Here is a 14,928-nt window from a genome sequence, read left to right on the forward strand (position 1 = left end):
CCAGTAGAGATCCAGGAGCCGGGGCAGCGCCCAGGCTTCTGGCGGGTAGCCAGGTGGGCGCAGCCCAGCTCGGAGTGGGGAGCCCAGGCAGCAGCCCAGATGGGATCAGGGAGCCCGGGGTGCAGGCGAGTTCTAGCGAGAGCCCTCCACCCGCCCCGGGTGACAGCCCAAACTTTGAGCCGCTTTCTTATCCATGTCACAGCTCCAGCACAGAAAGAACGGCCACCGGCCCATGTAAGTAACTCGCAGTGTCTACACGGACACTGTGTCGCCCTAACTACCCCGACATAAACCCTTCGCCTCTCGCGGAGGTGGAGTTATGATGTCAGCGTAGTATGGCATTTACATCGGCAGGACAAGGCTGCCGTGTGGATACTGACATAATTACATCAATGTCAGCTGCCTTACATCAATCTAACTCTGTACTGCAGACCGGGCCTCAGGGTAGCTGTGGGTCTGTCTTTCTCTGCCTGTGTAGGTTTTCATGTCTCTGTTTCAGTGTCGGGGGGGGGTGTGTGTGTGTGTCTCTCAGCTTTGTGTTTCTCTGTCTGAGTGTAGTTTGTGTGTTTGTGTAGTTGTCTGTATGTCTCGGTGTATCTGGGGGCCTGTGTCTGTCTCAGTGTGGCTTTGTGTGGCTTTTTGTCTGAATGGAGTTGTGTGTGTGTGTGTGGCTGGCTCAGTGTAGCTGTAGGTGTTTCTGTCCAAGTATATCTGTGTGTGACTGTCTCCGTGTTGCTGTGCTTGTCTTTCTGCCTGAACGTAGGCATATTGTGTGTCAGTGTAGTTCGCTTTCCCCCGGGTGCTTGACCCCCCCGCCCCTGGCCCCGCCCCCACTCCACCCCTTCCATGTGCCCCCCCCCGTCCTGCCTCTTCCCACCCCTACTCTACTCCCATTCCAACCCCTTCCCCAAAGTCCCCACCCCAACTCCACCTTCTCCCTGCCTCTATTCCAACCCCTTCCCCAGATCCCCACCCTGGCCCCACCTCCTCCCCTGAGCGCGCCACGTTCCCAATCCTCCCCCTCCCTCCAAGCATGCTGCCAAACAGCTGTTTGGCGGCCGCCGGAGAGAAGCCCTGGGAGGTAGACGGAGGAGCGGGGACGGGGTGTGCTGGGGGTGGGGGGAGGAGGAGGTGAGGCTGCCAGTAGGTGCAGAGCACCCACTAATTTTTCCCCATGGGTGCTGCAGCCCCGGAGCACCCACGGAGTCGGCACCTATGCTTTGTGTAGTTTTGTGCTTCTCTGCCTGTCTCAGCGTAGCAGTGTATCTGCCTCAATGCTGCTTTGTATGGTAGAACCACAGAGTTCTGAACACCTCGGGAACGCGGGTTGGTTGTAACTCTGAACAAAATGTGATGGTGGTTCTTTCAGACATCTACAACTGAACACTATTCAGGGGACCCCATTACAGGGCCTAATCACATCAGCCACACTATCAGAGGCTCGTTCTCCTGCACATCGACCAATGTGATTTATGCCATCATGTGCCAGCAATGCCCCTCTGCCATGTCCATTGGTCAAACCGGACAGTCTCTACGTAAAAGAATAAATGGACACAAATCAGACGTCAAGAATTATAACATTCAAAAACCAGTCGGAGAACACTTCAATCTCTTTGGTCACTCGATCTCAGACCTAAAAGTGGCAATTCTTCAACAACATCTTCAAAAACAGACTCCAATGAGAGGCTGCTGAATTGGAATTAATTTGCAAACTGGATACAATTAACTTAGGCTTGAATAGAGACTGGGAGTGGATGGGTCATTACACAAAGTAAAACTATTTCCCCATGATTATTCCCCCCCTCCACCCCCCACTGTTCCTCACATGTTCTTGTCAACTGCTGGAAATGGCCCACCTTGATTATCACTACAAAAGGTTCCCCCCCCAGCCCCTGCTGGTAATAGCTCATCTTAAGTGATCACTCTCCTTACAGTGTGTATGGTAACACCCATTGTTTCATGTTCTCTGTGTATATGAAATCTCCCCACTGTATTTTCCACTGCATGCATCCGATGAAGTGAGCTGTAGCTCACGAAAACTTCTGCTCAAATAAATTTGTTAGTCTCTAAGGTGCCACAAGTCCTCCCTTTCTTTTAACTGAACACTGTCTTCATACAGCTTTGAACCTTTACTATGCAGAAGAAAAATGCTGCTTTTTACCCTCTTAAATTAAATGAAACAAGCACAGAAACAGGTTCCTGAGCCTGTCAAATTTTCTTTTAAACTTTCCCTTTATTTTTGAGTAGTTTACCTTTAACACTGGAGTGTCGTGTTGTTGTTTTTTGTTCTCTGCTGCCTGATTGCATACTTCCGGTGCCAAAGGAGAGGTATGGGTGTCTTGTCAGTTTGTATCTCTGGTGTTCGTAACGCTGAGGTTCTACCATATGTCCATCTAGGTCAGTGCAGCTGCTGGTGTGTCTCTCTGTCCATCTGTCTCATTCACTTTAGTTTTCTTCCCTTCTTTTGTTCACTTCTCCCTGCATCTCCCCTGAGTCCAGTCCAGTCCCCTCCCCAGGGCTGGTCTCACCCTCCCTTCACACGACACTGATTGCACTTCTCTTTACTCTGACACTCTGCTGCTTATTCTGCAGGCTGCACCCTCAAATCTCATACCTCCTGGCACACGGCTCCCCGCACCCTATGCTCCCCTCCTTCACCCAGCCCAGGATGGGCCCCCTGCCTCTGCTCATCTACCTGTGCACAGGTGAGTGCCAGCCAGCAGGATGGGGAAAAGCTGAAGTCCCCCATGCAAGATGCCCAGTGTGTACATCTCTGGCAGGGGGATGGAAGCAGCTGGACTGTCAGGACCCCTGGGTTCTGACCCTGGCTCTGGGAGAGGAGTGGGGTCTGGTGGGTAAGAGCAAGGAGGGGCTGGGAATCAGGACTCCTGGGTTCTTTCCTTAGGACTGTGCAGAGGGTGCAGTGCAGAGCCGGTGTTCCTCCCCCACTGAGCCTCAGCCCCTCTGGCAGCGGGTTTGGGTGGGTAGCTTTGCCCAGGACCCCCAGCAGTGGGGTCAGAGCACTTCCAGACAGACCCCGTCTGCTATGGTGCGGGCTGTGCAGAGTTGCTGATCTCACTCAGCAATTTCCAGGAGTGGCTGGAGGGGATATGCAGGGGGACCCACCAGAGATCTGTAAGGGGGCTGGTTGGGGGATTTGGGTGGGGAAAAGGGTAACGGGGTTAGTTGGGGGGTGGATTGGCACTGACATGTTTTAACAGACCTGTCCTTCTGCTTCTCTCTCACACTGAACTCCTGTCTCCCAGCCCCATCTGCTCCAACCCACCACAGCCCTATCCCCTCCCAGGGCTGGGGCGAGAACCCCAGGAGTCCTGACTCCCAACCCCACTGGCTCCAACCCACTAGACCCTCACACTCCCTATAGAAAGGACTGTCTCTCTCCAAGTTTCCCAATTGGAGTTCTCTAATACAGACGATGGTCCTGGCTCTCCCATCCCCCACCCCTCCAGACTTTTGGTCAGAGACGCATTTGTCCAAGTCACTTCCCCACCCCACCCCATCCCAACCCAACACACCCCACGCAACTCTCTTGGGCCACTCACTTCCTCAGAGCACCGGTGGCATCACAGCTGTGCTGTCTAGGGTGGAGGAAAGTAATTGTAACTTACCCCCTGCAGTAGCCTGGGGATAGAACCCAGGAGTCCTGATTCCCAGCGCCACCCCCACTCTAACCAGCAGACCTCTCTCCCCTCCCAGAGCTGGGGTAGAACCCAAGAGCCCAGCACCACCTCCCCTGGTTCCCCTTCCCCAGCCTCTGCAGCGCCTGACTGGTGCCACTCCCAAGTGGGTTGCACCAGAGGACGGGTTGTTTCCCAATTGCTTTGCAGAGCCTTGTAGGCGTGGGGGGCGCCAGTCTGCTACTAGCAGAGCCAGCACTAGGCAGAAGAAGACCAAACAATTGCTTAGAGCCCCGAGCAGCTCAAGGGGGCCCCCTATTTGCTTTTTTAGCACTTGTGTGTGTGTGTGGGGGGGAGGGAATATGCCTGCTGAGGGCCCCGCCTGGAGACAGAACAGCTTGGGATACTCCCTGCAAGCACACACTCACCATATACTTCCTTCCTCTGGAAAGTCTTACCAACCCCTCCCCCCACCCCCGGACTCCTGGGTTCTACCTCCAGCAATGGGAAAGCAGTGGGGGCTAGTGAAGGAGAGTGGGAGAGGGGGTGGGGTGGGTGCCGAACTCCTGGGTTCTCCCCATAGCGCTGGGAGGGGAGGGGGGTTTCGTGGGTTGTCATGGTTACTTACAAGAAGGCCTCACACTTCGGCCAAGCTCATTGAATATTCTGGGGGCTCCTCACATTCTCCCAGCCCCCTCGCTTCAGGGGACCCCCCTGAAGCCCACCCCCATCCCCTGCCAGGGGCTCTGTGTGCCCCCCATTACTTCCTTTCTCCCCTGTGCTCACCAATCCCCCACAATCTCTTTCCCGCTCCCCTTCCTCCATACAAGTGTAACCCTTCTACCAGGCCAAGTTGATAGCAGCAAGGGCCGGGTTCAGTACACAGGGGTTCCCTCTCGTCAAAGCAAATGCAAAACTGGCTCGAGCCCCCACCCAGTGACCTAGGAAAATCTTACACACCCCCTGGGTGCCTCAAAGAGGCAATACTTCCCCTCTCGCAAGCACAGAGTCTGAGTGTAGCAGAGAATCTTTAATAACATGAGGTAAATGACATCAGCATTAAATTGGGGAAACACCACAACTAGTGTTCATCAACCAAACCATGAGCAAAGACCCACCCCAGCAAACTGTGCCACATCCTTTCCCTCGGGTTCTTGAGTCCCAGAACCCAAACGTCTCTTAAGTCCAGCAATCCAAAAATCACCCAAAGTCCAAAAAGTCCAGCCCCAGAGTTTGAAAGTTCATCTGCAGAGTGTTGCTCCCCAGTCTGGCTAAAAATGTGCCTGTGTGTGGGGGGAAAGAGGAAAGGGGCACCTTACGTGACCTGAAGCTGACTGCTCCACAGGGCTCCAGCAGCCTATCCACAAACAGCACTACTACACTCTAAATCTTCTGGCTCCCCACTACTTGACACAGTGCTCAGGGATTTCAGCTCATAATAGTGGGAGCCTTAGGGCTGGTGCACCATAAGGCCAAAGTGAATTCAGCACAGTATGCTAGCAAGACTCTTAATAGACCCAAAATTAGCTCTGACATTCCACAGTAGAAAGAGCAAACAGTGCAATTGGTGTTTGGGACCTACACCCCATACCTATCTCAAACCTCTCTCAATTCACAGAGTTTTGGAACCATGTCCCTTGCCTAGCGAGTGCTACTTAGTTGATGGTGAGTCCCTCCATCATAACAAAAGGCCAAGTACAGTTCCCAGCACAGTTCCCATAATCAGGGTAATAACAATTTATTCTTCCTGCCCCAATAACAGAGACACTGGGGATCCCACAGCAGCCAAAGTGACCATTTGGGCAGCTATGGCCTCATTCAAGGCGGGGTGGGTGTGCCTATGAAAATGAGATCGGCCCCTGAAGTTCTTTTCCACAACTTGCCACACCTCACCACCAGATGTCAGGGTGGAGCTCATCCTGACTCTGCTTACACAAGAGGACCCCAATCTCCCCCACCTGCCAAGGGTTCTGGGTGCTCCATTTCCCCATCTCCACCCCCATGCCAGGATCAAGTGTGAACCCCCATTGTCCCCTTCTCTCTCCCACATGCCTCCTCCTCTCTCACCATTCTCTGTTGATCAGTGGTTCAGGGCATCACAGGTTACCCTCCATGCGATGCCGGGATGAGGGATGGTGGCAGGTGTTCTAGAACGAGCTGGCTGAAGCTGCAGGCTCTGCTAACCAGATGCCAGGGGGTGTGTGTGTGTGTCCCATTTCCTTCCTTCCAGTTTTCTGATTTTCCCCAAACCCACAGGGCTTTGCCCCCTTGAGACCTGAAACATCCCCTGAAATTTTGGATGTGATCAGATGTGACGTTCAAAGCGCATCATGTTGCATACAGACGCGCAGATCCCCAGACTCCTTTTCTACGTATTCCTGTAGGGCTCCGCCATGGACCACCACCCCGCTCTGCTAGGGGCTGTACAAACACAGAGCAAAGAGGGTGCGGGGGAGGGCCTGGGAGTCAGGACTCCTGGGTTCCATCCCCTGGTCTGGGAGGTGAGTGGACTTTGGTGGGTTGGAGCAGACGAGGCTGGGAGTCAGTCCCACAGCCGGGAAGAGCTGGTGCCTAAGGCCCCGCCACTGGCCCCATTCTGCATAGGGGAAGCGCTAATGGATGGGTCTTTAACCCCTGCAGTGCTGGTACCGAGCCGTGGATTCAGTGTGGACGTGGAGGTACCCATCACCTTCCAGGAGGCTGCCGCGGGGTTTGGGCAGAGCGTGGTGCAGTTCGGGAGTGTCAGCGCCGGGGGGTAAGGGCCGAACGTGGGCTCAGGGCCGCACATGTCTGACTGGGCTGCCCCAGCTTGGCCCCCCCTAGGGATGATGGGGCGCCCCTGAGCCCCTATCTTCTCTCTCCCACACAGGCTGCTCGCCGGGGCCCCGCTGCAGACAGGAGAAGTGAATGAAACCGGCAAAGTCTACAAGTGCGACCCGGGCTCCAGAAGCTGCCAGGCGATCCCCATCCAGAGTAGAGCCACCCTCTGCTATGGGGTCTAGTGGGGCAGGCTGTGGGGGGGAGGGGACTTGGAGCCAGGACTCCTGGGCTCTATTCCAGTTTCTGGGAGTGGAGTGGGGTCTAGTGGGTTAGAGAGGTGTTGTGGGGGGAGGCTCGGGATCAGAGCTTGTTCTGTGTCGAGCGCCAGGAAGGAAGTGCGGTTTAGTGGGTTAGAACAATGGGGGCTGGGAATCAGGACTCCCGGGTTCGATTTCCATTCAATTGCAGGGGTATGTGCAATGACTTCCCCTCCTCCCCCACATATCTGGGAAGGAGATTGAGTCAGAAGAGCCATGTGTGGGTGGGGAATGACTCAGAGAAATGATGGACTAAACATATCCAGCCACAAGATTTCTCAACCTGGTGCTGGTGTGTCTCTCCTCTCAGGGCCCCCGGATGCAGTGAACATGTCCCTCGGATTGTCTCTGGCTGCCCATGGCTCCAATCTCCTGGTGGGTACCACATCCAGAGGGGCTGGGGGTGGGTCTGGAGCGGCTTTTTTATACCAGGGTATCACCCAGAATTAAGTTCAGTCACTTGCCTAGAATTCCACAGACTTGTCCTCCCCGCAACAATGTTTGTGAGATAGAGTGTCAGCACGGTGATGTCACAGGGTGGGTGATAACCAGGTGACATCACAGACATGAGCACCTGGGGAGCTACCATCACACGGGAAGGTGTGACCGCGGGACGTGAACACCTGAGCGCTGTCCCAGGGCGGTTGATAACTGGGGGACACCTGGCGGGGGGGGATGGGTTCCTATTGCAGGAATGGATGATGTCACCATCCCTGGAGCAACTGTGTGGTGATGTCATGGTGTGGGGTGGTAAGGGCGGGAGGTCACCCTGACTGGAACTGTGCATTTTCAAAATATTATTTACTGGGTGTATTAGGGTAGCGCCCAAGAGTCCCAGGTCCTTGGTCCTGTACAAACACAGAACAACAACACGATACAAGGAGGCTTACAAATTAAGTTTAAGACGAGGCAACAGCTAGATACAAGCAGGGACATGGGAGGAGAACAATGAGACAATATTGGTCGCTATGATCGGCAGTGGGCTCAGCGCACCAGCAGCCTGATCGTTGTTAAGTTTCGTTGTAGGCCTCACGGCAAAGGAGAGCTTGAAGGAGGGTTGTGCAGGAGACAAGGCGGTAGTTTTGTGGCCGTTTCCAGGGAGCTCGTCCCAAGTGTGAGGGGTGGCACGAGAGACAGCACAAAGGGGCTAGCTGGAAAATGTAACGGCTGGGCGGTGGAGGCCGGCACAAGGAGCCGATCAGAGACGCGTCTCGACAGCTCGACACAGACTGAGAGATGCTAGGTCGGGGGGCGGGGGGAGAGGCCGATAAGGGCCTAGAAAGGGAAGACCAGCAGCTCGTGTTTGATGTGATAGAGAAGAGGGAGCCAGGGGAGGGCTGCAAACAGGGGGGTGACCTGGTCACAGCAGCATTCTGAATGGAGATGATCGGGGCGTTGTTGCCATGGCAAGGGGCGAATGGCCTAGGACGCTGTGTAAGGTGGTGGTAGCCAGGTGCCACTTGAATGACTTGCGATGGTGTTGTGAGGGCAGCGGTAAGCAAGTGACATCACCATGACTACCGTGACTGTGATGATGTTCTGGAGGAATGCGGGAGACCAGACAGTGCAACGAAATGGCAGGGAGGGTGGTGACATCACCATGGTGACAGTAACTGCAGAATGACATCACAGGGAAGGTAATGATGGTGCACAGACGTACCAGGGAGAGTGGCAACCCGCTGGGTGATGTTGACATGGCAACAGTGATTGAATGCTGCCATAGCAAGGAGCATAGGAACCAAGTGATGTCCCCATGTCTCTCCCCTGTCTCTTCTCTGGGAGTCCGAGTGCTGGGTTCTGGGGTCCCGTCTGCCCCAAGGGGGTCCCCTGCCCTGGCAGAGCCTTTCTTTGCATATCCATGTGGGGGAGCAGGCCCTGGGCTCTCTGCTTCACCCCCAGGGTTCTCATCACCTGCTGATCCCGTCCCTCTCTCGTGGCCCAGGTGTGCGGCCCCACGGTGCACCGGGCCTGTGGGGAGAACATGTACGTCAACGGCTACTGCTTCCTCCTGGACCAGAGCCTCCGGCAGGTCCAGCGCATCCCGGACACCCAGGCAGGTACGGGGCAGCTCCATAGGGAGGAACCAGCACTCAGGGGTCATGGGTGGGGCGGGGGGAAGGAGACAAGATGGGTCTAGATGGGCCCATGGGTCTGATATGGGTTGGGATAGCAGGCTAGGTGGGCCCATTCGTTTGATTCAGGATGTCAGTGGGAGCTAGGATCCAGGACTCCTGGGTTCTGTCCCAGCTCTGGGAGGGAGAGGGGTGTATTTTTTTCATCCCAGTGCATGTTATGCTCTACGCTCAGGACCCCTCCATGGCAGGGACGGGATGATATTGCGACAGAGGGGCCCACTGGTCTGATCCGGGGTTGCAGGGAGGGGGCAGGATACCAGGTTAGATGGACCCACTGGTCTGGTCTAGCTCTTTCTACTGGGCTTTCTCCATGTTTGTGGAGTTAAGTCAGGAGTCGGACATATTTCTTTCCTGTCCCACTCAGAGTGCCCCAGACGTGCCACAGACATAGTGCTCCTCATGGACGGCTCGGGCAGCATTGTACCTGATGACTTTACAAAGATGAAGACGTTTCTCGCTGAGATCATGAAGCGTTTCCGCAGCACCGACACGCAGGTAAAGGGCAGAAGCTGAACCCTGGCTACGTACCCTGCCTCTCGCAGTCAGCGCTGACCCCAATACCCCAGTGCGGTGCTAGGGGGCGCTGTGCTCCAGGGAGCAGCAATGGATTTTGCATCCAAAACCAGGAAAAAATTCCCACAGAACCAGTGACATCCCGACCACCTGCCCCTGCCATTAACTTTGTCTGATTCCTGCTTTTCTGACCCTCCACCCCGGGGTTGTTTTTTTCTCTTCTTCCCTGCCTCCTCCTGCAGTTCGCCCTCATGCAGTACTCGCACAGATTTAGAGAGCACTTCGACTTCTTCCAGTACAGGAAGCGTCGCGACCCCGATCGCCTCCTCAGGTCGGTCATGCAGCTCACGGGAGCAACGTACACAGCCACAGCCATCCGGAAAGTGGTGTAGGTATTGCCCTGCTCCCCGTGCTGACTCCACAGGGAATGGGCTGCAAGGACCTGCAAGCTAAGGGATAGGGACTCAGGACTCCTGGGTTCTATCCCTAGCTGTGGGAGGGGACTGGGGACTAGTAGGTTAAAGTGGGGTGGGGATGCTGGGAGCCAGGACTTTGGGGTTCTAGTGCCAGGTCTGAGCCTCTGTTGTGTTGTGACTTTAAGCAAGTCACATCCCCGCCCCATGCCTCAGTTTCCCCATCAGTAAAATGGGAGCATGACACGAACCTCCTTTGTAAAGGACTTTGAGATCTGCAATGCCAAAGCAGTGGACGAGCGCTACATGTTATTACATATCAATAACTCTCCCATGCATTCCCCACCCCCCTTTTCCAGGCAGCAGCTGTTCACCTCTTGGAAAGGAGCTCGGGATGAGGCCACCAAGATTCTCATTGTGATCACAGATGGGGAGAAATCTGGAGACCCGCTTTCTTATTCAGATGTCATACCTGAGGCTGAGAGTGCTGGGATCATCCGCTATGCCATCGGGGTGAGCTGCAGCTGTGCGGAGAACTAGTATGGATCTGAGCCCATGTCCAGGGACATGGGATGGGGTGTGTGGTTCCCATCAGATAATGGAAAAGAACTCATCTTGGGTTGTAATTGGGTCAACGTGTGACATTATAGGAGAGCTGGAGCTCCTCTGTTGTTCAGGTTGAGCAGAGCTTTCTAGTTAAAGGTTGGGTTTTCTGAGTGCCCTATGGTCCACGTGCTGACTCAGATTGCCATGAAATTTGGAATTTCTCATGGGGACAAAGGTTAGGTTTTGTGGTCCAAATTTGGGGTCACTTGAACAAAGGGTTCCTGACATACAGCCCCCCAGTTAACCAGCAAAATCACCAGTTCTTTTTTGTACACACCTGAAACTCAAAAAGTGGCTCTGAACCTCCCCAAACTGATCTCAGTCACTTGATGTTTATCTCCACTAGTGCATGGCACCCACTGCCCCTCTGGGGAAGAAGTATTCAAAAGATTATTAATCTTAGACGCTGGCTGCCTAGAATGGCACATGCCAAACTGCTGAGCCAAAGAGATTGAAATGAGCATCAAGATCTAGGTCTCTTTTGAAGCAAGAGGGTATTCATGTGGCTCAAGGTGACAGCAGGTTGCCATTGACCCGGAATTGGCCCTGTGGGTTTGATCCCTACTATTAGCTAACGTTCCTTGCATTCTGCAGTGGATTTTTGGATTTTTTTGCCCTGAGATCAAAATTTCCAGCTGAAGAGCTATATTTAAAAGTGCTCTAAAACCCACATGAATGCTTTGAATTTGTGTAAGAGGTATGGTCAAGGGAATCAACATTGATTAAACAGATGGCTGATGAAAGACAGTAAAGGAAAATGTAATTGTGTCTCCTGAACAATAGAACTGAGCGTGAACAATAGAAGCTGGGTTATACCATCAACTTCCTGAATGCAGAGTTAAGGTTTCCCAGTGTTGCTTCCTGCCCTTCCCAAACATGGAAAGTGGCTGCACTTAGGCCTCTGAAATCCATGAAATGCACAGTTAAGGCAAACACCCCCACAACCTTAACTCTGCCCTCTTTGAGCCATGCCCAGCACACCAGGAACACACACTGGCCCTTACAGATGCTACAGAGCGCTGGGCGCAGAGCACATGAGAACTACGGGGCCAGGCCCATCACCTTCCCTTTGCCAAGGCAAAACTCGGGTTTAGAGTCATAGATTCCCAGGCCAGAAGGGACTTCTGCAATCGTCTAGTCTGAGCTCCCATGTAGTACAGGCCAGAGAACAGCCCCAAATAATCCTTGCTGGAAGCAGAGCAGATCTTTTAGAAAACCAGCCAGTCCTGAGATAAAAATGGCCAGGGATGGAGAATCCACCATGGCCCGTGGTGAGCTGCTCCAAGGGTTAATTCCCCTCACGGTTAAACCTGACACCTTATTTCCAGTCTGAATGGGTGTAAACTCTGCTTCCAGCCACTGGATCTTGTCTGACTTTTGTCTGCTGTTTACGTCGGGCCCAGCGACCGGGAGCTGCCTGACCCCACCTCTGAACCGACTGCACACAACCCACCCAGACTAGTGCAGTGGTCCTGGCCCTTCACCCCTTGCCCCGAGGCGCCTCCGGAGACATTGCCTGCAGTCACCCCTCACTACGCCCTGGAGGTTGAGTAGTGCTGGGCCCCAGAGCGCTGACAATCCCCATGGCAAGGAGACCCCTGTGCCCTGCTGCTGGTACAACCGACACAACTCGGTGCTGAAATGAGATAGGATCCATAACTCCAGGCTCCAGCGGCCCGCCACCCCCTACTCACCAGAGCAGCACATGGCGCTGGCTGAGCCGTGCCTCTCTGGGGCCCAGCAGGGCTCGGGGCGGGTGGGTGTTGGCCCAGGGCTCTCGGCTATGACTGAAGCTGATGCCCTGGTCTCCCCTGTACCTCCCTCTATGCCGTGAAGGTCGGTGATGCCTTCTCCAGCACTGCTGCCCACCAGGAGCTTGAGGAGATCGCCTCTGAGCCCACTGATGAGCACGTCTTCCGGGTGGACAATTTCGACGCCCTCCAGGGCATCCAGAACCAGCTGCAGGAGAAGATCTTTGCCATCGAAGGTACCAGAGCTGGGGGAGGGGCCGCACTGGCCCTGGGGCTCTAGAAATGGGTTTTCAAGGCGGATATGGGACGGGGAGCTGCTGGGAATCCAGAGCCCAAATAGGCCCCAAATATTCTCTCTTTCCCCATCCAACATATATCTACTGATCTATCTGCAGAAATGCCACTGATGTCTTTCTCATACGGGGGCCCCCGGGCAGGGGACTGGCTGGCTCAAGGGGCTGAGGAATGGGATACGGGGCCTTTTCTCTAGAGGCCCTGGATCCAATCCAGCCTCGTGGGTGGGAAGACGGGCTGTCTCAGGGAATGGGACACGGGGCCTTTACTGTCTATGATGATCTCTCCTGTGTCTGTCTGTCTGTGTCTCCCCCCAGGCACCCAGTCTCAGAGCGGCAGCTCCTTCCAGCTGGAGATGTCCCAGGAAGGATTCAGCTCCCTGCTGTCCCCTGTGAGTGATGCCTGGCCCCAGGGTGTGTCCCTGGAGCCCAGAGTCCTACGGGAGCAGTGCAGGGGGCACCCCCCCTCCCACTCAGGGCAGACACTAGGGGGCTCTATGCTGCAGCGAGTGGTGTGGGGGGCCCAGTAGGGGGTGCTCACTTCCCTGGCCATCAGCACTGACCCCAGTGTCCCAGCACGATGCTAGGGGGCGCTGTGCTGCAGGTGGTGGCCGTGTCTAGTAAATACACGCCGTGCTGTCTGTTCCCTGTAATCGATCCCCTTTGCCGTCCCTGTCGATTTAGGACGGGCCTGTGCTGGGAGCGGTGGGAGCCTATGACTGGTCCGGTGGGATATTCCTGTACGGGAGCGGCGGGCAGCCGAGCTTCATCAACGTATCCAGAACCTCCACTGACATGAATGATGCTTACCTCGGTAAGAACAAACCCACCGAGCTTCCCTTACCTATTTAAACAGCCCCCGCGCCCCGCCCCAGAGGTGGCTGCATCTCAGTTCTGGGAAAGTTCTGTGCAGCACTGTTGTAGGGCTGTTTCCCATTTCACCTCCCCACGTCCCTCTCTTCCTTTGAGGTTATTCGTCTCAGGTCATCACAGCCAATGGGCAGAGCAGCTACGTGGTCGGGGCCCCTCGCTACCAACACACCGGCAAAGTCGTCGTGTTCTTCCGAGATACCAAGGGTGGGGAATGGACACGCAGATCAGAGGTGCTGGGAGAGCAGGTATGGGGAGCGTTACTGGTAATATGGAGTGTGGGTGTGAGAGAGAGAGGGCTGGAGGAAGCCTGTAAGATTTTGACATCGTGTAATATTTGTGTTTGGATTCACTTTCAGGAACGATTCAGTCAGAGAGCCTCAGGCAGGGGATAACCTTGACTGGTTTAGGGAATTGCACCGCAGCTGACATTCAGCCTCTCTCCAATATCCCACTGCTGTTACCTTCACTTACAGTCTAGACAGAACTCATAAGATGGATATCGATGGAGGCCCAGACCCTCCAAGGGACTTAGGCGTTGTGATGCTGCAGGGAGGCACCTACCCCTGCCAGTGATCCATGAATGGGGGGAAGATAGGCGCTCTTCCACCTAGCTCAAATATCAGCCCTCATCCAGTTGGCAGGCTCAGAGCCCCCACGATCTTCACAAACCAGCCGGAGGAGATGAGGGAGGGCCTCCCTTACAGCAAATTCATGGCCGTGAAAAACACGTCTTGTACTGTGAAATCTGGTCTCCTCTGAAATCTGGTCTTTTGTGTACTTTTACCCTATACTATAAAAGTATCCTATACTATAGGGTAAAAGTATACAAATGTAAACAACATTTCTCAAACTGGGATTCCCTACCTAAAGGGGGTCACAGTATTGCCACCCTTAATTCTCTGCTGCTGCTGGCTGCAGCGCTGCCTTCAGAGCCAGGCACCCGGCTAGCAGCCGCTGCTCTCCGGCCACCCAGCTCTGAAGGCAGCGCAGAAGTAAATGTGGCAATACTGTGGACCGCCCCCCCATAAAAGCCTTGCACCCCCCTTTTGGGTTGGGACCCCCAGTTTGAGAAATGCTGAGTCTTAAGGGCTTTGCATGTTTATATTTTGCCTTTTTAAATACATATTCATATTTTGTTAATACACAGTGAAATTTAAGATTTAAATATCTGAAACTGTGAAAGTCAAGATTTTTAAAATGCTGTGACCGTGAAATGTACAAAAATGGAGTGTGAATTTGGTAGGGCCCTACTTATAGCCTGGGGCTTAGAGTCCTCATCAGGTCACAGGCGACCACTGGTTCAAGTCCCCGCTTTGCCTGATGAGGAAGAAGGATTTAACCAGGGCTCTGCCACCTCTCAGGGAGTGCCCTGACCACTGGGCCTTATGGTGGTTGTGATTTGTACACGTTGTGCAGCCCAACTGATATTTAATTAGTCAATTAAAATGGAATAACTTTAACAGACAAGACCGAGGGAGCCCGCAGCTCCGGGGTTAGGGCACTGACTTAAGAAATAGCAGACCCCTGTTCAAGTCCTTCTCCTCTGACCACATGTACCAGATGGTGCCCTACAGGTGGAGGAGTGTTTGTCTTCCCCCAGTTTGTGGATCCTGCTGGGGTGTGGTGGGA

The 14,928-nt window shown here is 54.3% G+C and overlaps 1 protein-coding gene across 1 annotated transcript in view; it reads left to right on the top strand.

Annotated features, from left to right (window-relative positions):
* Positions 1-2,486: 2,486 nt before the first annotated feature.
* LOC140912356 (integrin alpha-D-like) overlaps positions 2,487-14,928 on the top strand; it is a 28,269-nt gene continuing 15,827 nt past the window's right edge. Inside the window, exons 1-12 of the mRNA XM_073346617.1 lie at positions 2,487-2,705; positions 6,279-6,393; positions 6,508-6,611; positions 7,026-7,090; positions 8,658-8,772; positions 9,215-9,345; positions 9,606-9,751; positions 10,136-10,289; positions 12,219-12,369; positions 12,745-12,818; positions 13,111-13,240; positions 13,396-13,544. Coding sequence (XP_073202718.1) covers positions 2,642-2,705; positions 6,279-6,393; positions 6,508-6,611; positions 7,026-7,090; positions 8,658-8,772; positions 9,215-9,345; positions 9,606-9,751; positions 10,136-10,289; positions 12,219-12,369; positions 12,745-12,818; positions 13,111-13,240; positions 13,396-13,544 — 1,398 coding nt within the window. The 5' untranslated portion in view covers positions 2,487-2,641. The remainder of the gene's footprint in view (positions 2,706-6,278; positions 6,394-6,507; positions 6,612-7,025; positions 7,091-8,657; positions 8,773-9,214; positions 9,346-9,605; positions 9,752-10,135; positions 10,290-12,218; positions 12,370-12,744; positions 12,819-13,110; positions 13,241-13,395; positions 13,545-14,928) is intronic.

This window comes from Lepidochelys kempii, chromosome 6 (assembly GCF_965140265.1).
Source record: "Lepidochelys kempii isolate rLepKem1 chromosome 6, rLepKem1.hap2, whole genome shotgun sequence".
NCBI classification, from domain to species: Eukaryota; Metazoa; Chordata; order Testudines; family Cheloniidae; genus Lepidochelys; species Lepidochelys kempii.